This window comes from Lithohypha guttulata, assembly GCF_036872675.1.
Source record: "Lithohypha guttulata strain CCFEE 5908 chromosome Unknown scaffold_5, whole genome shotgun sequence".
Lineage (NCBI taxonomy): Eukaryota > Fungi > Ascomycota > Eurotiomycetes > Chaetothyriales > Trichomeriaceae > Lithohypha > Lithohypha guttulata.
In genome coordinates this window covers 961,706-986,043 of record NW_027042754.1, presented here as the reverse complement: position 1 = coordinate 986,043, position 24,338 = coordinate 961,706, and the positions used below count along the sequence as shown (strand labels likewise).

The 24,338-nt window shown below is 49.0% G+C and overlaps 9 protein-coding genes across 9 annotated transcripts; 2 read left to right on the top strand and 7 right to left on the bottom strand.

Moving 5' to 3' along the window:
- Window positions 1–657: 657 nt before the first annotated feature.
- Window positions 658–2,229, bottom strand: LTR64_006803 (uncharacterized protein; the record flags this gene model as incomplete). Its single annotated transcript, XM_064901130.1, has 2 exons — window positions 658–1,591; window positions 1,685–2,229. 2 exons carry the CDS (start codon window positions 2,227–2,229, stop codon window positions 658–660), a joined length of 1,479 nt encoding a protein of 492 aa, XP_064752206.1.
- Window positions 2,230–4,229: 2,000 nt separating this feature from the next.
- LTR64_006802 (uncharacterized protein) lies at window positions 4,230–6,230 on the bottom strand (the record flags this gene model as incomplete). The annotated part of the gene is made up of 2 exons (XM_064901129.1): window positions 4,230–5,102; window positions 5,775–6,230. 2 exons carry the CDS (start codon window positions 6,228–6,230, stop codon window positions 4,230–4,232), a joined length of 1,329 nt encoding a protein of 442 aa, XP_064752205.1.
- Window positions 6,231–8,121: 1,891 nt separating this feature from the next.
- Window positions 8,122–9,769, bottom strand: LTR64_006801 (uncharacterized protein; the record flags this gene model as incomplete). Its single annotated transcript, XM_064901128.1, has 4 exons — window positions 8,122–8,774; window positions 8,824–9,060; window positions 9,109–9,243; window positions 9,331–9,769. The coding sequence occupies 4 exons, from the start codon at window positions 9,767–9,769 to the stop codon at window positions 8,122–8,124; spliced, it is 1,464 nt and encodes a 487-aa protein (XP_064752204.1).
- A 1,888-nt stretch (window positions 9,770–11,657) lies between these two features.
- LTR64_006800 (uncharacterized protein) lies at window positions 11,658–13,656 on the bottom strand (the record flags this gene model as incomplete). Its single annotated transcript, XM_064901127.1, has 4 exons — window positions 11,658–12,014; window positions 12,073–13,261; window positions 13,312–13,465; window positions 13,515–13,656. The coding sequence occupies 4 exons, from the start codon at window positions 13,654–13,656 to the stop codon at window positions 11,658–11,660; spliced, it is 1,842 nt and encodes a 613-aa protein (XP_064752203.1).
- A 600-nt stretch (window positions 13,657–14,256) lies between these two features.
- On the bottom strand, window positions 14,257–14,824 carry LTR64_006799 (uncharacterized protein; the record flags this gene model as incomplete). Its single annotated transcript, XM_064901126.1, has 2 exons — window positions 14,257–14,715; window positions 14,771–14,824. The coding sequence occupies 2 exons, from the start codon at window positions 14,822–14,824 to the stop codon at window positions 14,257–14,259; spliced, it is 513 nt and encodes a 170-aa protein (XP_064752202.1).
- Window positions 14,825–15,809: 985 nt separating this feature from the next.
- On the top strand, window positions 15,810–17,749 carry DLD1 (D-lactate ferricytochrome c oxidoreductase; the record flags this gene model as incomplete). Its single annotated transcript, XM_064901125.1, has 3 exons — window positions 15,810–16,113; window positions 16,165–17,615; window positions 17,678–17,749. The coding sequence occupies 3 exons, from the start codon at window positions 15,810–15,812 to the stop codon at window positions 17,747–17,749; spliced, it is 1,827 nt and encodes a 608-aa protein (XP_064752201.1).
- A 232-nt stretch (window positions 17,750–17,981) lies between these two features.
- Window positions 17,982–19,105, top strand: LTR64_006797 (uncharacterized protein; the record flags this gene model as incomplete). Its single annotated transcript, XM_064901124.1, has 2 exons — window positions 17,982–18,005; window positions 18,053–19,105. 2 exons carry the CDS (start codon window positions 17,982–17,984, stop codon window positions 19,103–19,105), a joined length of 1,077 nt encoding a protein of 358 aa, XP_064752200.1.
- Window positions 19,106–19,330: 225 nt separating this feature from the next.
- Window positions 19,331–20,959, bottom strand: LTR64_006796 (uncharacterized protein; the record flags this gene model as incomplete). The annotated part of the gene is made up of 1 exon (XM_064901123.1): window positions 19,331–20,959. One exon carries the CDS (start codon window positions 20,957–20,959, stop codon window positions 19,331–19,333), a length of 1,629 nt encoding a protein of 542 aa, XP_064752199.1.
- A 683-nt stretch (window positions 20,960–21,642) lies between these two features.
- LTR64_006795 (uncharacterized protein) lies at window positions 21,643–22,644 on the bottom strand (the record flags this gene model as incomplete). The annotated part of the gene is made up of 1 exon (XM_064901122.1): window positions 21,643–22,644. The coding sequence occupies one exon, from the start codon at window positions 22,642–22,644 to the stop codon at window positions 21,643–21,645; it is 1,002 nt and encodes a 333-aa protein (XP_064752198.1).
- Between the last annotated feature and the right edge of the window lie 1,694 nt (window positions 22,645–24,338).

Genomic DNA, 24,338 nt, shown 5'->3' with positions numbered 1-24,338 from the left:
GTGCACCGGACGTGTCAGGTACGCGTTCATAAATGTACCGCCATCATCATTTTTAACTACCAGCCACGTCCCAATCAGCAAAAGTGTCGGGGCCACGCCCGCAGTTTTGTTGTACTCGAGTAGGAATCCCGATACTTTTGCTGACCAGGACGTGCCAGCTTCGTAGTTGACGGGACACTTTCTCGCGCCTTTGCTCGTCGTGACACTGCATTCTCACCATCTCCACACAGGCCTGCCCATCATGTCACCTCGCGCATCTCGATTTCTCCCATGTTCCTTCGTGCCTTTCCCACCAAAGACTGGGCCCAAACGTTGAGGCATATGTCAACGACTTCTCCTCAGCCTTGACCCCGGTATATTGTGATTGCGATCGAGGCGCGAGTTGCTCGATTCTTCTTTGATGTCTAGAATGCTGTCGATAGTACGGACGTGCGATTTTGCGCCGAAGAATGTACGTATGCTTGAAACCGGATAGTTTAGATGCATACTGTACTTTCAACTATCGCATTGAGTAGTATGAGGCGCCCTCCCGGATGAATACACGTGGATCAGAAGGCACCTTACCATCTGCTATTCGGAAAAAGGTGACTGGCAGGCATTATAGCTTTGAAACCATGTATTGTGTATCTGTACAATCTATCAGGTTTATATATACCTCTAGAATCTCCCCTTCCACAAATCCTTCCCAAACCCAACCCTCGTCATTTTCGCGCCAATAAATACCGCCGTCGACACCAAATAACTCATACCAGTAAATAAAATCAAACCCCAATACCTCTCACGCCCATTCTCATTCACCAACAACCCTCCCGCGAGAGGTATTCCCGTCAACGTAGCAAAACTCACAATCGTATAACAAGTCGCATAATACCGCCCATACTCCTCCGTCTTACACAGCTGACCAACACAAACCGGCACGAGCGAAATACCCGCGCCGGACCCGAACCCAAAAATCAGTGAGAAAACGATCAGGAGCGCGAGGCGTGCGGTTTGTCCCGCACCAACGAGCATTTCCGAGGGAAGCCACAACGCAAACGTGCCGATCCAGCAGATGACTGTGGTGAGAATCATGGTGTTGAACCGGCCGACTTTGTCTGCGACAAGACCAGGGAGCCAGCGTCCGAAACAACTTCCTGCGTTGAAGATTGCGATGATTTGGTAGCTGAAGGTTTCGTCGACGCCAATGGCTAGAGCGAAATTTGTGAGGTAGGAAATGGGGACGAAGAGTCCCCACTCCACAAAAAAAACAGCCAGAGTAACAAGGGCGAAGGTCTTATCTCGAAAGATGCGAGGGTCGGGTAGGATCTGTTCTTTGCGTACTGGTCGTGTTGGAGGTAGTCGGCTTTTGATGAAAAGATTTGCACAGATGGCCAGAGGCAAATTTATTAGGGCTAAGATACGCTGGGACCATGCCCAGCCGATGTTCTCCATTCCGAAGAGTGCTTGGAGTGTCAGCGGGAAGATGATACCTCCGAGTGAGCCGCCTACGCATGCGACACCTGTGAATGTTCCTCGTCGAAGGTAGAACCAGTGCCCTATGGCGGCGATGCTCGGTGTGAACACCAGTGCTGTACCTGTGCCTCCGAGACAACTAAAACAAACTATGAAATGCCAGTACTGGGTACACCATGCCAGCAGGATATAGGTCAGCAGCATGAGAATACTGCCCGCAAGAACCAAGTACCGTGGGCCGAAAGCATCGAAGAGAGGTCCTATCTGCAGACCGAGAAAGAAAGAGAGGAAGGCATAAATGCCGAAGACCCAGCCTGCAGTACTCGTAGGAAGGTCTGCTAGTTGATGTGTGGTAAGATAGGCTGTGTAGGTCGACAATGTGTTCATGAAACCAAGAGAGATCATGCAACCACAGAAAGAGCCAAAGACGACCAGGTAGGCCTCCTTTCCCCTTTCAGGATAAGTGTTGCCATGAGGATCTGTAGAGACACGAGAAATGCTATGCTCAAGATCATGGCTCTCAGTGACAGTTGGGGCTGTGGAGGAAGTCGACGTCGATGTACGGTGAAGATCGTGGCCTGAATGCTTCTCGTTCATCTGTCCTCCCGCAGTTTCGAGACGTCGGCCATTGAAGTCATGTTGATGATGCTTTTCGCTGTGGGTCTTCGAGCCAGGTGGTGCTAGCCTTGACTGTTCCTCTTCATGGTTCGAAGCAACAGGCGCGAGTGGTGCAGCTGTCGATACAGCAGGGATATTGCCGACAGCAGATCTCCGCATGTCGGATAGACGAGCTTGTTAACGTGCAAAGGTGTTTATTGGAATGATAAGAGGATGTCGTTCGCTTATCGCAAGCTTAATGTGCTTGATATTTTAGCTATAGTATAACGAGTAAATGGATTGAGTTGGTAAATTTCCGCGGTTTTATCTGGCCACTTTCGTCCTTCGCAGCAAATTGAAACAGAGCGTGCCGTTCAATGTAAGTATATGAGAGAGACATTGCATTGCATTGCATAGCTCACCGACTGACTCTCAAAATTCTGCATTTTCATCATTGTACGAGTAATGGTTTCGCTCAACTCCGTGTCTAGCGGCAGACAACCACGCCGCAATGCTTGGAAAAATCTGGCAGAATTGTCATGGGGGCCTCCGATGAGATCTACCGGGAGGGCACCCCAGATTCAAAATTTGCCCGAATAATAGTCAGGTCTACGGAATGCATGCTCGTGCTTGATGGGCGCCCTTCGCCTCTTTTTTACCTCAAAGGTTGTACGGCAGTTGATGACTTCAATATGATCATTATTCGGCGAGGTCATTGAAACGGTGATTGGATAACACGTGACAGACGTCGTATTTTTGGGGGAGGGCCCAGCAGATGAAATAACAGTGCTAGAACTCCAGTATTCCAAGGAGAGACCACCCAACATCGAGTTACGCAGGTATAACATGTTTTTTCTGTAACATCTCAGACAACTAACGAGCAGTGTTGTTCTACAGAAAATAGCTCCGAGAAGCAAAATCAACGTAGACTTGCGAACCGCCTTTTAATGCTTCTATCCAGCCTTGACTTTGGCGTAAGCAGCTAACTGTAATTGGCCGTTATCCCATTTCAATACATACAACGTGTGTGAAGAAATGCCTGTTTGGGATCGTAGAAACTTGGTGCTTCTCTGGAGCATCAGCCCTTCCGCCAACAATTTCCCTTTGTACACGGACGTCCACCTGAAAGAGCCTCTACCAAGTTGCGAGTGTAGTCAGCCAAGCAGTGTCTTCGTATCAGACTTAGTTAGTTTTTCGTATGCATCTAACTTGTCTTTGTTCATGGGAGCATCTTGGGACGAAATTTGGAACTAGACAGATACTGAAACTCTCTACTAATCTCCTAAGCAGTTTCTTTTTTCGATCACTACGTGCTAGAAGCCACATGCCGATGAGTAAGTCAAGATGACATTAACTACCACGCTGACGACCTCGAAGCTGATATCCCTAAAGCCGACAAGCAGTGGACTTACAGGCAATCAATATTGATGCTTTACGTATGCTATACCATAAGGGGAAATTATCCTCGTCACCTACTAGAACGGCGTATACTTCACCTAGTCGTTGCTTGATCAGCCCCCCTTTAATATAATCTTTGGCACTAATTATTTCCAGTCCTTCTTTACCACGGACACGGTCATCAGAAACCGGGATGTAAGCTATGTTGTAAAGGCATACATCCTCACCAAAGACCACTTCCTTTTCGGCCCTATCGCTATCCGTCATTTCTAGCTTAAAGAAGTCGGAGCCGAGTCGCGCAAAAACACCTGGAACCGCCTTTTCGATTGTCTTGTTGAACATATGATCATTGAAAGTGCCCTGCGTATGATATGTTATAGCTTCAACCATAAAGTCTTGACCAAGTTAATGAACACGACCAACACACTGATCAAGTATTGACTGGTTCATACACGGATCCATGAAAACGACCATATGGCATTTCTTATGAAGATTAAGACCAACACCAGCCATTACAATCGTGGTCACCATGACCTATGGGCGATCTTCTTCGTTCCAGTTCCTAACAGTGCTTTGTTTCTCTTTCTCTTTCAAACCAGAATAATAAGCAGTAACAGATATACTGCATGCTTCGAGGATGCCATTAAGGTAGAGCAGTTGACCAGAAGAGCTGTAGAAAACTAACAGTTTGTTCTCCCAGAGCACCTAGAAGTAGAAACCAATGAGAACAAACAGGTAAGATGTGAAGACCAGTAAAGTCGCAAGGACTGCGAGGCCCTGACCTACGCATACGGCAAACTTCGAGTGGTTTTGGCGAAGCTTGGTGTGTGATACTCTTGTCCTGGAACCTGCCAGTTTTCTTTTGGAACATTCCACTTCAGTGTCTGGTTGGGGCCAAAATGAGTGGGGAGGGCAGCAAACTCAGGCGCGAGACCTCGAGCTTTGGCGATGTCCCGTCTGCTACCACAAAGAATGAAGAGGTTTCTGGCACAAGAGACAAGAGTCGCTGTACGACGAGGGTCGCCCATCATACCCATCTTCTCCGAGATGGGAAGCAAACCGATGAATATGTCAGCCTCTTGACCTTGCAATTTATCAATAGTGTCGCAGGTGAGGTTGTGGAGATTTTTGACGCCTCGAGCCCGCATGGTGACGTAGATCCGATCCAAGACTTCTTTGTCCAAGCTGTAAGGCGCTGGTGATGGATGTGCGAATGCTCTTGTAAAGGTCGTACTTTTGAGCTTGTCGTGGCGTCGGCCAAGCAAGACATCGACCAAGTTGCGGTTGTAGTCGGTCAAAGGTAATTGGTCGCTTGGGTTGATCAATCTGTCGTAGGAGTTCAACTCGTCCTTATCTACAGGATTAACTACCTTGAGACGTACGACATTACCAGATATGTGCTGAATCTCCTCACTAATCTCCTGAGCAAGTTTTTCCCGATCACCTCCATGTCTTGGCTCAATGACCTTAGGCTCGTGTCGATCCCAATCTACGGTCTCGTTCTGTACGTCCTTGATCCAGGCTCGGGAGACGATCAGGGTTCTCTTGCCTGGTGGGCTGCAACTTATTGGTTTGTCGACGATGGCAGACCAGTACACCTTGGTGCTCAGGAGTAGCGGCTGGTCTCGATCGAAGTTGATCTGGAAGGCATCACTCTGTTGAAGACAGCAACTTCCTCTTCTGGCTCATTGATAAAGCCATAGTAGACTTGATCGATCCTCCTTCTTCGTTTGAGAGAGGGATAAGGTGTAGCATGTGATCCTTGATTTCGAAATTATCGATCCGTGACTTCGCGTCTGCCTGCTCGAGGATGGATGCAGCGTACATGACAGCGCAATATTCAGGACCATCTCCGAGGATCTATACTGATAGAAAAGCGATCGGAAATTGATTATGAACAAATTGCAAACCAACTGGGAACTGACTAGAAACCAATTAGAAACTGATTAATAACCAATTCAAAACCGAGCTTTGTCTGAACTATCTGGCTCAGCTTCAACAACGACGCCAACATAATCTCCTTGAAACACAGCTTCACCAAAGGCCACAGCCCACGGAGGCGCGCTCGTGCTAAGGTTCTCGGCTATAACATGATCCGAAGTGTGGAAGACGTTTAGAAGTAGAGGAAAAGCGTCTCGAACATCCTTTATCTGATGAGCAGCATCCCTCAGTTGTTGAGGCAAGCGAGCGTACTCGTCTGGCTTTGCTTCCATCAGTTCTCTTGTCAGAAGTATGATTTGGGAGAGGACGGCTGACTGGTAACCAAATCGATCGCTGACCAGAACTGCCATACGTTGTCGATATCATTCGACAACGTATGGACGAACGAGATGTGGGTTTGCTCTTCTCGCCTCTTTTTGTTCTTTCTCGCCTAGTTCCTTGGAGACCATGAACTGGTCCGCCAAATTGTAGTCCTCTTTAGACTTGCGGGAGGCGACGATGTGGATATGTGGTCTAACCTCGTCGATCCGAAGCTTGACGCTGGTATTGATCTTCTCACCATCGTGCTCGGTTATTGGTCCAAGGTCTTTCCCAAGGAGGATGGCGGGAAAGTTCTTAGAATCATTACGAACTGTCTCCCTCTCTTCGGCATTGTTCGGCTTGAAGTTCTCACGAATGCGAGCATTCAAGTCGTCTGGCTTCGCGAGATTCGGGGCTAGAGGGTGGTCCAACGGCGATTCTGGGGCGGCGATGCTAGAACATGCTTGTGCAGGCGCATCTTGGTTTGGTTGGAGAGCACCGACTTGGATGTTCTCAGACGAAGTTTCTGTGTTCTGTTGCATAAGTATGCGGGCCTGAAGTGTCTGGTGCCGGACAGATCCAGGGGAGGGGCGTCTTCGCCAGCGTCGTTCTCGAAAGGCAGTGGCGGCTTTGGACGATCGGTGGAAGTGGTGAGGATATCCCTCGCCTTCTTCTTGTTCTTGCTTTTCCTTCCACACTTTCGTTTCTTCTTAGGAGCTGACAGTTTCTCACCGAGCTCTTCTCGATTGAAGAATTCTCCTTCGTCGTAGAGCCGAACTCAAGCATCGTTAGAAGAAAATTTGTCAGAAGAACTACACAACTGACCAGACACTGAAGATGCGTTTGTGGTCGATCCAGGATCGGAGTCGGAGTATATGCTGTGCTCTCTACTTGCCTCTTCCACAGCAACCTGCACTGTCGTTCTTCGAGGCGAGAAGGCTCTGGTAAGGCCAGTACCACCCAACATGATTACCACCTTGTCGCTTGAAGTCGCACCTCCTGGTGGCAGCGTGGCTGAGAACGTTGGTTGATGCCGGCTGTTCTCTCAAGAGAACGATCGAATATGCTTACTTGGTGCCATTGGCGAAGAGTTTGCCTTACACTCGAGGGGGCGCATCTTCACTTTGTTAACTCTCTGGAACGAAACGAAAGGACAGCATTCCATTGATATAGCAGGGTAAATTTGGTGAAGTGTCAGTAAAAACAAATGGTTCAATTCCAGTGAAAGTGACAAATCCTCAATACCACAGTCCCGGGTGTAGCCCACGCAGCAACTTCAAGGAGTGACGGCTTTCGACCGCAAACACTCCAAGGCACTTCTGCGCACTTGCTAAGTGTAGTCTCGAAGCTATAGACTATATGCACGTCGGATTTGCACACGTGTGGCCATGGTTCAATCCTTGTTGGTCTCAAGCTGCCTGGGTAAGGGTCCTAAGGGTGTTAAACAGATGAGCGGCCTATGCTGGCTGCTTGTAGCATGTGAAGTGTTGCTTGCGCCTAAGCTCTATATGCTCTTGCTTCCATCTCGTGTTGACCATCATCAGACTCTGGGCTGAGGAAGTGGGGAAGACAGTGTCGTCGAAGCGAACGGGGTCCGTTGTCAGAGAAGTAGAGACATCAATGCCTCTCCAGACTCTCGACTCGTTGTAGTGATGCCGACTGAAGATAACATGTCAACGTGCCGTGACCGGTTCTACAGGAACCAGCCCAGTGTAGTCTGTACAGTTGCTGGTAAAGGATGTAGCCGAGCAGGAACACAACTCATAGCTTCTTCGAGGTACGGTGGACTGGCAAGAGTGGCAGGCATTCGAGCAAAATCATTTTGGTATCAACTTTGAGACACTCATTTTATGACGAATCTCTGGAACGGCACGACTGGAGGACTGATGCGAACAAAAGATACTGCACTAGCGGAAGCTTCCGGAGCTAGTAGCCAGAAGGAAACTCATCTATGTTGCCTGAGGCACTAGGCTATTGGGCGATTCGTTTGGTGGCGGGAAGCCTCAGGCAACATTGATTACCCCGGATGCTTTGAACTCCCTCACGAATAAGGACCACTGATACCTTTGACTGGAATGACTTGATATGGATAGTAGGGGAATATTGCAGGTACAATAAAAGGTAGGCAACCATGTTCTAAATACCTTACGAGGTCTTAGCCGCCTATTGTGGATCTGGGAGGACGCCCTGGACCAAATCTCGAAATCCAACGTCAAACGACCATTGGACATGTAATTGTACAGTAACGAGATATGTATGCTAGGACCTAACTCTCAGGTCGAGCTCACATCGGAAGTTCTCTGAACAACAGGTAGATAACATAGATATTGACAATCCTGTGGTGTGGCCCAGTTAGGCACAAACGTTGGAAATTCGTAAGCCTCACTTTCGAGGTACCTATAATGTCTTGTAAACGTGCTCTGAAACTGATGATCACTCGGTCTTTGTGGGTCCGTAGCCTTGCTCGACCACGCTGCGATCACTTGCTGCCTCTTGAGGGGTGTCACTCATAGGCACACCTTCGTGTGCTGTCACATTCCCTGCCAACCACTCCTCCGCGTCATTCAGGTACTTGAAATCCAGACCCCTGATTTCGTCTTCCTCTTTCACTCTTAGATGCATGCCAGGAATTTTGTTGATAACGAACAACAGGATGCACGACACAACAAAAGACCAGCTCGCACAGTAGCTCGCAGCCGCTAGTTGGTAGCCCATTTGTTTCCAATTGCCTTCCCACCAACCACCAGCGTATGTACCCCCACTAACGCCATCGAGCGCAGGTACCCAGGATGCAGCGAAAAATCCAGTCATTATATCACCACAAACTCCCCCAATTCCGTGTATCGCGAATATGTCCAAACCTTCATCTACCGACAATAGATACTTGAAACGGTTGGTGTAGAAGCAGCAGATTGAGGTAATAAAGCCGATGAGTGCAGCCACGTAAACTGGCACAAAGCCTGCAGCCGGCGTGATGCCTACTAGCCCTGAAATTATGCCGCTGCAAAAGCCAATGATGGAAAATTTACGGCTGTGATAATATTCGAGGAGAGTCCACCCGATGCCACCGCCACAGGCTGCAAGGTCTATCACAATGTTAGCGCAGATCTGGTCTAGCTAGAAGCCTGGCCTTACTCGTGTTGACCACGACGTAGACTGATCTTAAGCTCAGATTCGCTGTTGAGGCACCATTGAAGGCGAACCAACCAAACCATATGAACACTGTTCCAAAGGCAACCAAGAAGGGGTTATGTGGTTTGTAGTGAATTGCGCGTTTCCTCATACTTGTTGTACTGTCGGAGATTCGAGGTCCGAGCATCATTGACCAAGCAAGAGCCGCAAAGCCACTAGCGATGTGTACCGGACCAGAACCTGGTCAAGATCAGTCCTCCACATCACGAAAGTCAACTCGCGACAAACCTGCAAAATCGTAAACTCCCATTTTGTAGATCCAACCGTTTAAATTCCATTCTTGGTATGCCAGTGGGTAGTAAATGAACGTGTTGAAGCACAGGAGAAAAAACATGCTTGGCCAGAGGCGGCCTCGCTCCAGCACTATCAGGCGTTAGCTCGAACACCATACTGAAAGAGAGCTGTCACTGGGCTGAGGGCCAACGGCAGTATACAGTCGAAGTCACTCACTTGCTCCTGCCAGAATCATCGCGGTTGCAGTGACGAAGGTGAAGCCAAAGCAGGCATAAAGAATGTCAGGAATGTCGGCATTCGCTATGGATGGTGAAGCCAACACGTTGTGAAGACCTGCAAGGGACAAGTCTCCAAGGAACGGATTGGTGGTTCGACTCATGTACAGAGAGTAACCATAAACCCAGAACTGGATGCCCGCTGCTGAGGCACAGAACAGTGACTGGAAAACCATTGTCAAAGCCGATTTTCTTCTATGCATACCAGCGTAGAGGAAACCTATTGCCGGCGTAATCTGCCAGCAGACGACGGTGCAGATCAATATCCAGCATAGATCGCCCTTGTCGTATGGGGAGGTCAAGTCTTGTGTGATGGGATCACCACCCTGGGGGTTGACAGTGTAGTCTGGCCATTCTGTAATCTGCGCAACCTCTGCCATGTTGCTAGACGTCTGAAATGTATAGGAACCAGCTCAGGTGAGAGTAAGCAAACGTATTGAAGGTAGATTGGAAAGTACAGTGGGAAGCATTGTTGGTCGCGAGACAACCGCATACCCGGACTTATCAACATCCCCCATCCTGCTCGCGAGCCTTCAGCAGAAGCATCAATCAACCAGGGCCCGACTCAATGCCGAGAGATAGCATTTCGGCTCAACAGCAGACACTATACTCAAGTGGGTATTGTAATGCGAACACGAATCCTGGTCCACACCTCGACATTGCCAAGCTGTACGGATATCACCAAGTACATAAGGCCACGAGGAAGCCAAAGAGATTGAGCTGCAGATACGGGTGTCATTGGGGGAGTGGAAGTCCTTATCTGGGTGGAGAACGACAAGACCATTAAGGACGCTTGGCACGGCCCAATTCAGTAGCTATGCACTTTGGATTCTATAGACAGGCAATATAGCAGTGCTCTGGCAGGTTCAAGCGAGCGATAAACCTTGTGTGAAGATATGCCAGGATGCAGCATTCTCATCAAGCCTCCCTAGGCGCGACAATATCGTGACATCTGGATAGCCAGGTGTTGTTGAACAGACATCGCGCTGGACGGACCCATTTTACTAACTCAAAGCTACGCAACATGCATGATCAGAAGACCCTGGACATCCTCGATAGATGGCCAGCCTATAGGAACAGACATCAAGCAGTCATTTACTGAACGTGGAATTTGCGAATTCAGGACGGTAGAGGAGTGCGAATTCTACGAGCACGTCAAATCGGAACCAGTCATCTGGGACGACGACAAGCCTCGTTGGAGTTCTGGCAAGCTGAGGCAACTCCTGCTCCGAGCTGCTGGTCTCCTGCGCGGCGTCCCGTAGACGGTTGCGGTGGAGGTGGTGCTCGAGCGCAAACTGCTGGTCATCCGCAGCTTGTCAGGTCAATTACGCTGTAGGTGGGAAATTCTCGAAGTGAGTGATATTGAAGAGAATTTCTCTCACTTTGGCTTCACGAACAGAGAATGAACAAAGCATAAACCGAGGCTAAACCAAAATCGAACGAAAACTCTTCGAAGGAGGTATCTCTCAATTCGAAGTCACTACGTCCGACCCCATTGCTAACTTCAGACTTGGTCTTCGCAAGAAAGAAATGTCACCTGGTCGCTTTCCTTGATCCATATATGAATCAATCGGTCTTCGACCCGCGTGTCGGTCACGTCTATCATCTCGGTCAACGGTCTATGGTCGAAGTCATGACATTCCACACAAACGGAACGTTCAACGAGTACATGTTCAACAAAACAACCGAGCAGGCGTTCCTAGGTGTCCTTGCCTCACTCAGCCACGACCTGTTTGACCTCGAGAAAATTGACGACGAAGAGGGTGAGAAGGAAGTGGTCTTTGGGGAGGACAATTGCCTCTATCACGGAGGCTGCTATACAATCTCGAACGAGAGGATCCAAGGAATTTAAGGACTGCCGACAGGCACTGCGAAGGAGTTCATCAGAAGCTTAATCGAAGTACGCCTAGGTCAAAGTTCCTCGATCCCTATGGGTGACGAGGACACAGAAGAAGACACAGCGTTATACCCCCGTGGACATAGCCTAGATGATCCGAGATAACGTTCTAACAGTCCTCTTCAGGGCCCGGCCTCTAGGCTGTCATGGCGAGCTCCCTGTCCTTGTTCGAGTCGCATAAGGAAATCGGGTATCGAAGGCTTGAAGTGTAACAGCTAGCCCTCTACCACCTTATGAGAGGCATATCGATAAGGATCAAGCATGACGTAATAAACAGGTTGCAAACAACGTGGAACGGCTTGGTGTATGCATGAGAAGAACCAGGTTGTGGCAGTTGATTTTTCCTCAGCTATCTACAACGGCTTGTGCTATCATGCCAACAGTGAGATAATGATAGTCAGCACAATAAGCATCATACCTGCGCCGACTGATATCCCGCTCGCAATGCTTGCGCTATTGCTGCCACTTGCGCCACCGGATCCTACATTGCCCTCGGACGCATCAGTCGTGCTATTATTCACCCCCGTATCAGATGAGGTACCGTTTGAGGTGCTATTCGAGGCAGTGCCGTTCACAACCGCGATACGTCCATCGAGTGCGATGTCCACTGGGCTCTGGCGAAGGATATATTGTGTCAAAACTTCATCCTGAGTATCCAAGGTGACAAAATCGGTCACCGGCAAGAAGAAGTTGTCACCACCGCCTGCAAGGAAGTCGAGGGTGACGACCTATGATACGTTAGTCCAAGATCAGTTGTGACAAAGAGAGCGCATGTCGAATACTCACCTGATATTCTGCTTCTCTGTCGAGCGGCTGGCCACCGATAGTCACATTCACCAGTTTCGTGCCGTTAGAGTTTGCCGGATTGTAGCCGACTCGGATTTGTTGAGATAATTGAACGCCAGATGTCACCGCCCGACCATTGAACTGTGAAACTCGTGTAAAGATGCCCTCGAGCACCTTCCAGATGTCGTCACCTGAGAGTGTGATCTCGACAATGGCGTTACCAAAGGGAAAAGAGGTAAGTACCTCGCCTCGCGTGATCGGACCCTCGTCAATGGTCGCACGAATACCACCAGCGTTGATCAGGGCAAAATCTGCCTCAGAGGAGAGGTTTGAACGATATGCGAACATAGCGTCTGCCATGAAGTCACCCAGCAGGCATTCTTGCCTCTGACAGGTCGACTGGTCAAGTATCACGTTCGACTGGCCTAGTTCCTCTGCTGCGAATGCTTCAAAAGGCACACGCCAAGCATCTATTTGAGCCTGCAAGCCAGGATCCTGCTCGGTCGTATTAGTGAGGTGAATCGGTGCCCCATGATATTCGAGGATTCGACCTTCGGCATCGTAGAGGACGTCGATGTAGCCCAAGTATTCTCCCCATCGATAAGCAGTTACGACAAAGACTTCTTCGCCGTCGCGGTTGTTGACTATTGTTGGGTACTCACCTTCAGCATCTTCTGCGTCGGTATCGTTAGCTGGCAGTAGGAGAGTATGACTGTGACCACCCATGATAAGATAGAGTCCTGTTGTTTCCTGAGCCAGGCGCTGATCCTGTTCGTATCCTATGTGTGTAATAGCCGCAATGCGAGTGATGTTCGTCGTCGATCGGATGTAGTCGACAGTCCTTTGTACAGCTTCTACCGGATCTTCGAAGGAAGTCAAAGGACCAACATTGGCGATTTGAGGTGTAGTATCCGTTGTTACACCAATGACCGCCAGCTGATATTGCTCGAAGATGTGGTAGGGCCTGATTGTCGCGTTCAGCTGAGGCTGTGTTGACTGGATGTTGGCAGATACGACGGGAAATGTCAAGTTCTCGAGAAAAGCGCCAAGCTCATCGTCACCACCATCGAATTCGTGGTTTCCCAATGTCATCGCATCGAACTGAAGTTGGTTCAAAGTTTCTGCGATCTTCTCACCGCCATAATAGGTATAGAAGAGAGTTCCTTGAAACTCATCGCCCACGTTCAAGCTGTAGCTACATCAACACATGCCAGGCGGACGTACAACAAACCTACTTACAAGAGGCTGTCACCTACAGTGGGGCGGATGTCATCGATAGTACTCTTTACTCTGGCATAACCGCCATAGCATCCACGAGATGGATTCGTGCAATCAGTTCCGGAAGACGAGAATTCGTCGAGATGAGCATGAACGTCGTTGATGTGGAAGAATGCTGATACCATCAGTATTAACCTAACCACGAGCTCAAGCGCTTAACATACACATATTGTATTGGCCCTCAGGATTGAGCTGACGTTTCGATAGTTGACGTTTGCTGATGAGTACATCTTCAGCTGTTGCATTTGTGATTAATGTGGCTAGAGCGAGTGCAGCAACGGGCGAGACGCGTTGCAGGAGTTTCATGCTGGGCGTTTACTTCCGTGTCAGGACGAACAACGACCACAACCTCGATGCACACGAAGAGCTGAGAATTGTTTTGTAGAAATTGAAGCACATATATTATGAGTGCACCAATATGGATTGCTCATTTCGAGCTCGACACTGGTGGGGTTGTATTGCCGAACAATCGCAGTCGACGCGATGGCAAGCAACAGGGAAGTTCTTGAGATTGTGAAAAAAAGAGCCTATGGGAACGGCGCTTCCATGGGCATGCGCGGGTGGAACCAAGATCAAGTGGCGGACAGTCTCTTGGCATAGCTTGGCGGTAAGATCGATGACCGGATATAGCAGGCGATCGTGAAAGAACTTGATTAGTCTGACTATAACTATTAATCGATCAACGTGTATAGTGTAGAAGAAGCTTGTCGGTCTTCAAGCTAAGAGAAATACAAATAGCCAAGTACTTCTTTGTTGCGTTGTTGCTTATTGTTTTTCTCACAGTCCTAGGAAACTGCACTGAGGATAGAGCTCATTCTTCTATACGATCGAATCATATGGAAGCACTCGACCCACGGAACTTCCATAGCTGTCGCGTGGTGGTAGTCTTGGGGGCTCATGAACAGTTTATGAGGCGCGCTCAAAGACTGTCTCTTCACAGACGACCACACACTTCCTCTTCTTCGGATCATCACTTTGGAGTGCAAGATCATCCTGGTGTATCAACTCGTACGCAATGCGGCCTCGACCGGGATACTTCGCGGACTCTGGTTCTCCGTACACATCTGCATCTCTCGCTTTGTGTTCTCCCATTAGCTTAACAAGATGAGCTAGTTCGAACTGCTTGCTAGTGTGTTGGCGCTTATAGACGCCTTTTTTATCGCCTGTACACCAGATCCCATACTCCCTCTCAAATGCCTCCAAAGCTTCGACCTGCGACTCGAAAGATCTTCGTATAATGACCTTTGTTGGTTTGGAAAGATTGGCATGGAGTTCGACGTAGATGAGGTAGGATTTGACCATTGCAGACTTTGGTTTGACGTCTCGGACTAGAGTACCAGGACGTGGGATTGCATTTGTTACTTCCTATCGAGCGATGTCAGAGTGACACAGCCTTTGTTGGAATCGGGTGGTCTCGTACATGTCTTTTCCTCATCGGTGGCACGTTGGTCGACATTGATTGTCTGGGTACCATGTTGAGTAATAGCAACTAAGTCTTTCGAAAGGGTTGTTGATTGCTAGGCAACCTTAATCTACATGACAGTAAAAGAGGTGCTGACTGATGAAGTACGTGAATAGATCTGCTACCTTTTTTGAGGTGGTCAACCAGACAAGCCAACCCGTGAGTGACACTCGCCTCTGACTTTGCACTTCCATTTTAGTGTAGATAATGCTGTACAGCAATTTCACTAAACAGTCTAGGATGCGCTGTAAAAGGATTGCTTTCGAGGTACACTGTCGACCGATTAATGTAAGGCAGACCAGGATAGAGGTTGTAACTGATGATGCGCTCGAGGCTGATTCTGCCCACGACTTCCTGCGAAGTCGACAAACTTCTAGCTTAATACACAACGACCTAAGCTCATCGTCATGCGATGCAAAGCACACGATCTATATCTCCTGACTACCAAACAGTTCCAAGGTCCGTATGGTAATATTATAAACATTGCTGGGTCGAGGCCTAGAAAAGAACCGCTGGAAGTTCGGACACTGACATCGTTCGAGGCATAATGTGTGTGAGCAAGGGAGCGTAGTAAGGCTCCTCCAGTATAGGTCTTCTCTGTGGTTCGCAGCCTTATCGGTGATCCGAGGTATGGGATGGACAATATCTGTTTACAGCTTCTTCGTGCTACTGTAGGGTCTGCCCTCGCCTGTGCAAGCAACTTCGACAGCGCGGACAAGGTGCCGCATCTTCCTGCTCTACGGACTTCGTTGTGATACAACAAACAATGCCTGATCTCTTCATCCACGAATTACAGAAATGAACGGGGTGGTAGGATGCAGCAGTCAGCTCTTGGCGTGGACGACTCCGCAGATCTCGCCGACTGAAGAAACCGAGGAAGCTGGGGTTGGCTCTCCAGCTCTAGATTGAGAAGTGCTGCGACTTGTGTATATCAACAAACATTTCCGTTATGGAGTAGTCGAGGAATTCACATCCTTCTCACTTGATTCCTTGCGTTATGGCGAGCCCCAAGGCTGCATTTCGCGCAGCTCGAGCACGAATTCCGTCAGCTTTTACATACCCTCGAACTCCTCTTCAACCTGGAGCCATTACAAGGACATTCTCGACATCGCCACTCGCCCTTGAGGATAAAAAGCCCACCTCGCCTAGCAATGAAGAAGATCCCGTATCTTTCAGACTTTCTTTATACGAGTCCACGTTTCAGCGAATCTCACGAGAGAAAGCAGAAACAGAACGGCAATCCAGAATCTATTCAAAGACTTATAACGACACTGGACGAAGAACCATAGCGACTATTGCAGGTATGATCGCAAACTTTAGGACTCAATCTGTAGATTTCTGACACCTTATAGCATTTGGGGTCATTGCTGCTGCTGCTTACTACCTAGGAAAGCACAGACCCAAGGACCTCGCACCTGAATCTACCACGCCTCTATCTCTTGCTCAGCCTCCACAGCACGATACACGCAAGACAGTGCTTCAAGCTGCCTGGGTCGATTTCTGTCAGATTGTTGGAAAGGAGAACGTGTCAGACAATGTTGACGACTGCAAGGCTCATTCCGGTTCAGAATGGTCTTCCTACACTACCAAACCAACCGAGGTTCCTTTTGCCATCGTCTATCCTGCCACCACAGAAGAGGTATCCAAGATCATGAAAGTCTGCCATAAGAGAAAGATTCCAGTGACTGCTTTGTCAGGAGGAACCAGCTTAGAAGGGCACTTTGCTCCAACAAGAGGCGGCATCTGTATCGATATGGGTCGTATGGACAAGATTTTGGACTTTCACCCTGAAGATTTGGACATAACTGTACAACCTGCTCTTGGCTGGGAAGACCTTAACGAGCACTTGGCTGAATCCAACATGTTTTTTCCACCCGACCCAGGTCCAGGTGCAAAAATAGGTGGTATGATTGGCACTGGCTGCTCAGGTACAAACGCTTTTCGATATGGCACAATGCGTGAATGGGTAGTTTCGCTCACAGTCGTTATGGCTGACGGAACAATTGTCAAGACAAGACGACGCCCAAGAAAGTCCAGTGCTGGTTACAATCTCACTCAGATGTTCATTGGGAGCGAGGGCACTCTGGGCGTTGTCACTGAGGCTGTCCTAAAGGTCACGATCCTTCCTGCAAATCAGTCTGTTGCTGTAGCGACGTTTCCTACCATTCATGCGGCTGCTGAATGTGTCTCAAAAGTTGTCGCTCAAGGTATCCAGATCAACGGCATGGAGATACTGGATGATGTACAGATGCGATGCATCAACGATAGTGGCACCACCGAGAGAAAATGGGACGAGGCTGCTACTTTGTTCTTCAAGTTCGCCGGCACCAAAAACGGAGTTAAGGATCAGATCGATATGGTTAGGAAACTTGCTAAACAAGCCAAGAATCTGAAGTTCGAGTTCGCTCGTGATGAGGAGGAAGCTCAATCACTTTGGAGTGCACGTAAAGAGGCTCTGTGGAGTGTCATGGCGAAACGAAGAGATGATACCGACCATGTCTGGACTACTGATGTCGCCGTGCCTATTAGTCGACTTCCTGATATCATCCAAGAGACGAAAGACAAGCTGAAAGAGAGCGGTCTGCTCGGAGGAATTTGTGGTCACGTTGGCGATGGCAACTTTCACACTATACTGCTTTACAACGATGCTGAGAAAGAAACAGCCGAGCATGTTGTCAACTTCATGGTCGACCGAGCTATTGAGATGGAGGGCACGATTACTGGCGAACATGGTGTTGGCTTGAAGAAGCGAACAAATTTGATTGCCGAGCTTGGAGACGATACTGTCGATGCTATGCGCAAGGTAAGTCTGAGGCCGACATCCACCTATTTTGCAAATTTCGACAATTACTAACCACTTTATAGCTCAAACAAGCTTACGACCCATATTGCCTGTTAAACTGCGACAAGATTGTCCAGATGGAAGCTGGTAAATAGTGGTCAGCCCCAAATTCCCATGCGGGTTGAGGGGAAACGTGTCGGGGTGCGCTCGACTCCGATATGCTTTCCCGCTATTTAGGCTAAACGTCGCATGCTCTTCCGGAGATGTGACGGCGCTTGAAGCCCGGCGGGGGATGTGTGACGATACAAAGCACAACGATTACATCTGAGAGGATGTAGACCTACGTTCCGTCGTTGTACTTTTGTATCTTGGGAAGAACAACTCAGTATGGCTGCCCAGACAGAGACCAAGGTATGGTCATCCCCCTCCCATTTTCGGTCAGTGCTAAGACTATTCAGAACAACTCCTTCGTCCTCTCCGGAGTCAAGAACATCGTTTACGAAGATCGTCCCATCCCCGAACTCAAAGAACCATACGATGTCCTTCTTCAGGTGAACTTTACTGGTATCTGCGGTAGTGATGTCCACTACTGGCAACATGGCGGCATTGGCGAATTTAAGGTCAAAGATCCTATGGTATTGGGCCACGAATCTTCAGGAACAGTTCTAGAGACAGGTTCATCAGTCAAATCTCTGAAAAAGGGCGATCGTGTCGCCATGGAACCTGGTATACCCTGCCGACGATGCATACGCTGCAAAGAAGGCTACTACAATCTCTGTTCAGATATGCGGTTCGCAGCAACACCTCCATACGATGGCACGCTTGCCAAATACTACATACTACCCGAGGATTTCTGCTACAAGCTTCCTGAACACATCAGCCTAGAGGAAGGTGCTCTCCTCGAACCCCTGGCGGTCGCCGTGCATATTACCCGACAGAGCAAGCTCAAGCACGGCGACAGCATAGTCATCTTCGGTGCAGGTCCCGTCGGTATTCTATGCGCAGCAGTCGCAAAGTCATTAGGCGCCAGCAAAATCATCTCAGTCGACATCAACCAAGACCGCCTCGACTTCGTCAAGAAATTCACCGCACCCATCTGCTCAACCTACGTATCTCAAAAGATCTCAGCACAGGAAAACGCAGCCAACATCATCCGCGAAAACGACCTCGGCGACGGCGCCGATGTCGCCATCGACGCAAGTGGTGTCGAGCCCTCGATCCAAGCTGCCATCCACGTCCTACGCCGAGGCGGCTCATACGTGCAAGGCGGCATGGGTCGTGATGAATGCACATTCCCCATCATGGCTGCCTGTATCAAAGAACTGCAGATCAGTGGAAGTTTCAGATATAGCCAGGGTGATTATGCGACGGCGTTGAATTTGGTGGCGAATGGGTCTGTGGATGTTAAGCAGGTTATCAGTCGCAAGGTGAAGTTTGAGGAGGCGTTGCAGGCTTTTGAGGATATTAAGGATGGGAAGGGGATTAAGGTGCTGATTGCTGGGCCGGAATGATCTTTTGGACTGGCAGAGTTGAGAGGTGCTGTCCAGCTAGGATGGTAAGACGGATTGAAACATTCTCGTCTTGGACCCAAAAATTTCATTGCATCGTCGCGGTCTGTCTTTGTTACGAAAAGCGCTTGAGTTCCTCGAGATTCACCATGTAGCAAGTACTGTTGGTATTCAGATTTGTTGCATTACATAAACTCCACTTGCAACACCTCTAAGCTTCCTGATGAGTTACAAGAACTTCTCAACCATGTGCTTGAACCCTTTCTTCTCCTCGTCACTCCCATAGCCCTGAACGACATGCTCAACAGGCTCGCCTTGATGTGCGAAGATCTCATCAGGTCGAATTGCCCTTTCGATGAAGGTTTCTTTAGCAGGCAGCACCAATGAGAGAACAGTGTACACGAACGCAGTTGCCACGAAGCCAAGTAACCAGCCAAACTGGTAAGGATGTACGCCAACGCCTACGTTGACGTTCGGGTTGATGCCGTTGATGAAGCCAGGCAAGCTCGGCGCAACTCCAACTAAGAAGGCGACGACTGCACGCCAGTTCACGCCGTAAGTGTAGCGGTAGATTCCCATCGGGTTATATAGTGCCAATGTATCGTAGCGACGTTTATGAACGACCCAGAAATCGAAGAGCATGATAGCGGCGATTGGACCGAGGAAGATCGCGTACGCTGCCATGAAGTTGAGGAAGCTGCCGGCTGAAGCGAGAATCTTCCAGGGTACCAGCGCCCAGCAGAGAATTGCTGTGATCAATTGACCTCGACGGATATTGACAAAGCGTGGCATGAGAGCCATGAGATCATTGGCTGCGGAAAGCGAGTTGGCTGAGATATTCACACCCAGGGCTGCCAACGCGAAAGAGAAAGCCGCAAAGAATCGAGCTGCACGGTTGTCCCAGTGGCTGACAAGTGCCATGGGATCCCATTCCAGCACGCCATAGTGTGCCGATCCAGCGCTTGAAGAGGCAATACCAATGAAGGCGATGAAGGTGAAGATCAGAGGCAGGAGAGGTACATAGATTGCCTGCCACTTGACACTAACACGCGAATAGCGAGAGAAGTCGGACTGATTGACCGAGAGAGTCGCATAGTTCCCAATAGTCGATGTCATTGACGACAAGAAAGCCCAAGAATATGCTGAGCCTCCTATTGTTGCTTTCTGATTGAAGATCTCGCGGCTGTTGGTAGAGCCAAGAGCCCAGCCCATGATTGCGATCCAAGCCACTGGGACAATTAGAGATTTAGCCATGAAGAGAATTCGTAGTTGATTGGGATGCATCAGCAAGAAGGGCACTTGCGCCAGCCAGAAGAGGAAGAAACAGATCATCGTCTGAGTATCGATGTCAGCTGAGGCTGGTAGCGAATTGTGAAGTCTGAGGAAAGACGGCCAGATTGCTCCTATCATCACTCGAAGTGTGTTGGCACCGTTCATGGTCTGTATAGCGAACCAGAAGACGGCAAGGATCGCACGAGATATGATGGCGATGTAGCTGCCCCAGAAGCCCCAACTAGCTCTTGCGATAACTGGAAATGGGACATGATGTAGCACACCAATTGCACCATTGAATGCGATAACCCAAGAGATGATGAAAAAGCTCAGAGCGACAATGCCCAAGCTCTCTCGCCATGTCAATCCAACGGCAATGATACCAGCAGCAAACTGCCAGGTCGCTGCGTTGAAGGCATCGGATATCCAGTATGCAATGAAAGATGTCACTCCCCATTTGCGACGGTTTGGTGGCACTGGATCAAGATCGAGGTTGGTCCATCTTGAGTTGCCTTCACCTTGCGCGAAAACTGATCGCGGCTGCTCGACCTTAAGGTGAGGCTTCCTTAACTTGATTTCTTTCATCGTGGTAGTACTATCACTGCTGCAAGCCCAGATTAATGGCGAGCAAGGGCATGCTCACCACAAGATGTGGGGAGCGTTTAATCTTATGCAGACTTCCATGTGCGACATTGTGAGTTACTCGACCAGGTTTGTGATAAGCAAATGCATGTGAGTGGACTGATCGATGTGTCCAGATAACACGAGTCGGGACCATTCCTTATCGCTTGGCCAAGCCCACCATGAAGGCACATATTGCTACACTAGAGTTGCTTTACATTCTCTGAGTAGTATGCCAGCACTGTCTGTGCTTCAAAGTCAGACATGGCGCACAACACATATAGCAACCGCAAGCACCGGTGGCGTGTTGTGTATGAAGGAAGTGGTCTTCTACAACATCAGGAATCGCAAAATAAGGAATGGGTCACGATCTCGTGGACGCGCTAGGGCGCCTGCTGATTTGTGGGTCTGCACTTGCCTGTATCGGCAACCGCAACCAGCTCTCAAGCTTTCGCGCAGCAACGACCCTCTTCCAGACCCTTTCATCAATGGCAAGCACACGACATCACTATCGTTACAGTGGTCTTCGAAAGCCAACTCGGATTATGCTCAATTCTTGTCTCATGACAACCGGACGAGGCTGGAATACTAAGATCGATTCACAATCTATGAACCACAATGAATTACCGTCAATTTGAGCCTGACTTTTACTCATCCTCAATGCCAACCAACTTACAGCTCTCCTTCCACAGTCGCATCTCACCTTCGGGATCATAAGCCCACGTTGCGTGTCCGGCTGAGCCAGGGTAAGCATATTCATCAGCCAGTTTGGCAACCTCACAGTCGTTAAGGTATAGACCGCCTTTACCGTGTAGGTCCTTATCTAACGCAGCCACCAGAGTGGTCGCCGCACCCTGCTCCGGACTCTTCATCATTCTCTCGACCTGTTTATTCCCCTTGTACTGCTCAACGTCCATGTGTACCTGTAGACCAGTCCAGATTCCGCCAGGATGCAACGAAAATCTATGCAGATTTTGGGAACTGTACCTACGTTCGACCTCGTTCGCCAACCAAATGTTTGCAGTTTTGGCTTGGCCATATGCTTTCCAGGGATCATAGGCACCATCTTCATCAAATCGAAGGTCATCGAAGTTGACAGGAGCAGTCCGGTGACCAGACGACGAAACGTTAACGATACGAGAAGGAAACTCGGAGGTGGCAGACGACAAGAGTGTTGATTTCAGTCGCTGGAAAAGAAGGAAGTGAGCGAGATGGTTGACTCCAAATTGAGCTTCGTGACCATCTTTGGTGAGCTCCCACGTTGGAACAGCCATAATACCGGCGTTATTGATCATCAGGTTCAGCTTTGAGCTCTTGCTGAGGAATTCCTTGGCACAGGCTTCGACGTTGGTGAGCGAGTTCTGATCACAGTGTAGCATTTCGAACCTGCCTGGTTCAAGAAGATCCGACAGTGCCTTCTGTCCCTTGTCAAGATCACGAACTGTGACATAGACAGTGGCACCAGTGCTCTTGAGCGCTCGTGCTGTTTCGATACCGATGCCGGAGGAGCAACCAGTCACAAGAGCGACCTTGCCCACTAGCTTGTCATTGAGATCGTTGTCATCGACAATCTTTTGAGCAGTAGGTCGAGCGTCTCCTGGACCATTCCAATTTTCGGGCTTATGAGCTTCTTCGTATCTGGTGGTCATGGTTGGTGGTTGAAATGTGATTGTTAACAACTTATCTGGGTTGGTGTGACCTTGCGTTTGAGCATCCTGCGAGCTGACCGGACATATATAGATATCTTGCAAGCTCTCAGAGTGAAAACAAGCATGTTTGTATCCGTGTACTGCATGGAACATCTCTTATTACTATTCGATGAGACCAATAGAGTTGTGTGAGTGGGGCCGGACGACTTCGCACCAACGCTGCGGGAAATCAAATCAATTCAACCTCGATCCTACGGGACTTCTCTCTTCGAGTTAACCATGCAACATGTTGTATGTAACAGAATTACGTATTGAGTGTGCTCAACGCCGTATTAAAGACTGCGCACGCAGCATGACCATTGGACAGCCGATTGAGCCGAGCCTTTGACTATTCATGCATATCTGGAGATCGTGCTTCTGTCGAAGTTCGCCATAACGTTGGAATTGCAGATCAACCACCGTACGAGTTGAATGCTCCTCAACTCATCAGACTTGTCATCAAATAGACATGCTCATCGCCGGTCAGACCAACAGGTCGCTAGAACGAAGTCCACACTGGGCTTTTCGTGGTTACCAAAAATTCAGCTGTAAATTGCATGATTGAACCACAATACTCTTGTTCACGAAAAACGACTTGGCAACGGACCTGGTTCAACGTATGAATATTTGTCCGTCAGGCTTATTACTTGGAACAAATCAATAGTACTTCTGGCGGACCTCAAGCATGGCGCAAGAGATCCCATTGAAGACGCCTTGAACATCGTTTAGCAGAACAAGTTCTTACAAACACTCAGTCACTGCTTGACCACTCATGATCAGTCGATCTCAGAGGCTCTGCTCGAAAAGCTCTACACCTCGCGAGGTCCGAATTGACTCGGTTCCAAAGAGAAGAAAGCCTTGACCTAAGCAGGACCAAGCTGTCGGCGTGCATGCAGCAGGGATGCATCGCTGAGGAAATATTCCAGAATCACCATCTTGAATAGCGATCAACACCCTGCCCGCAGTTATCGACTAGTGACATGCCTGTCTGCACCCAGAACATTCGCCGGATCGTGAGATACTGGAGATTTCGTCCATTCGCAAGCGTGTTGCTTCGAAAACTATACCAACAACGGTGGTATGCTATTTCGGTTGAGTGGTTCTTGCAAGGCAACCGCATTCTTGATTGATACAGTATGTTGCCTCTAGAAAGGTGATGTGCATTCTGAAGCTAGCTTTGGCGAGAAATGTCTTGGAGAAAGCCTCGTTGGGGCCGAAACGACGTCATGTTCAGGCACCTTTATTTTTCGACCTCGAAAAAGTACAAGTGATGTTGCAGCGCAGGACCGAAGTCATGTGGCTGAGCACGAAAATAGATCAATCTTTGTGCTATCAAGGCTGTCAATCGATGACTCCGTGGTAGAGTAAAGACGAGAACAAGAAGGAAATGGTCACCGTCACTGCTTTCCAGTCTCCATGAGCCATATGTTAGAGCAAGTCTCTCAACGGTCACAAGACCTGGCCCTGAAAGAGCCGAGATGTCGAGATCTCCCGGATAGTGCCATGTACTTGACACTACGGTTGTCATTTCCATCGTACTCGTGATTTGAAGCTCCATTGAGACAGTCCTTCTGGCTCGTTCCTGATATAGCCCTTGTGCGTAGTGTCTCGATCTGCAGCATCAACCATGTATTTTCAAAAGAAGGGTTTTAGAG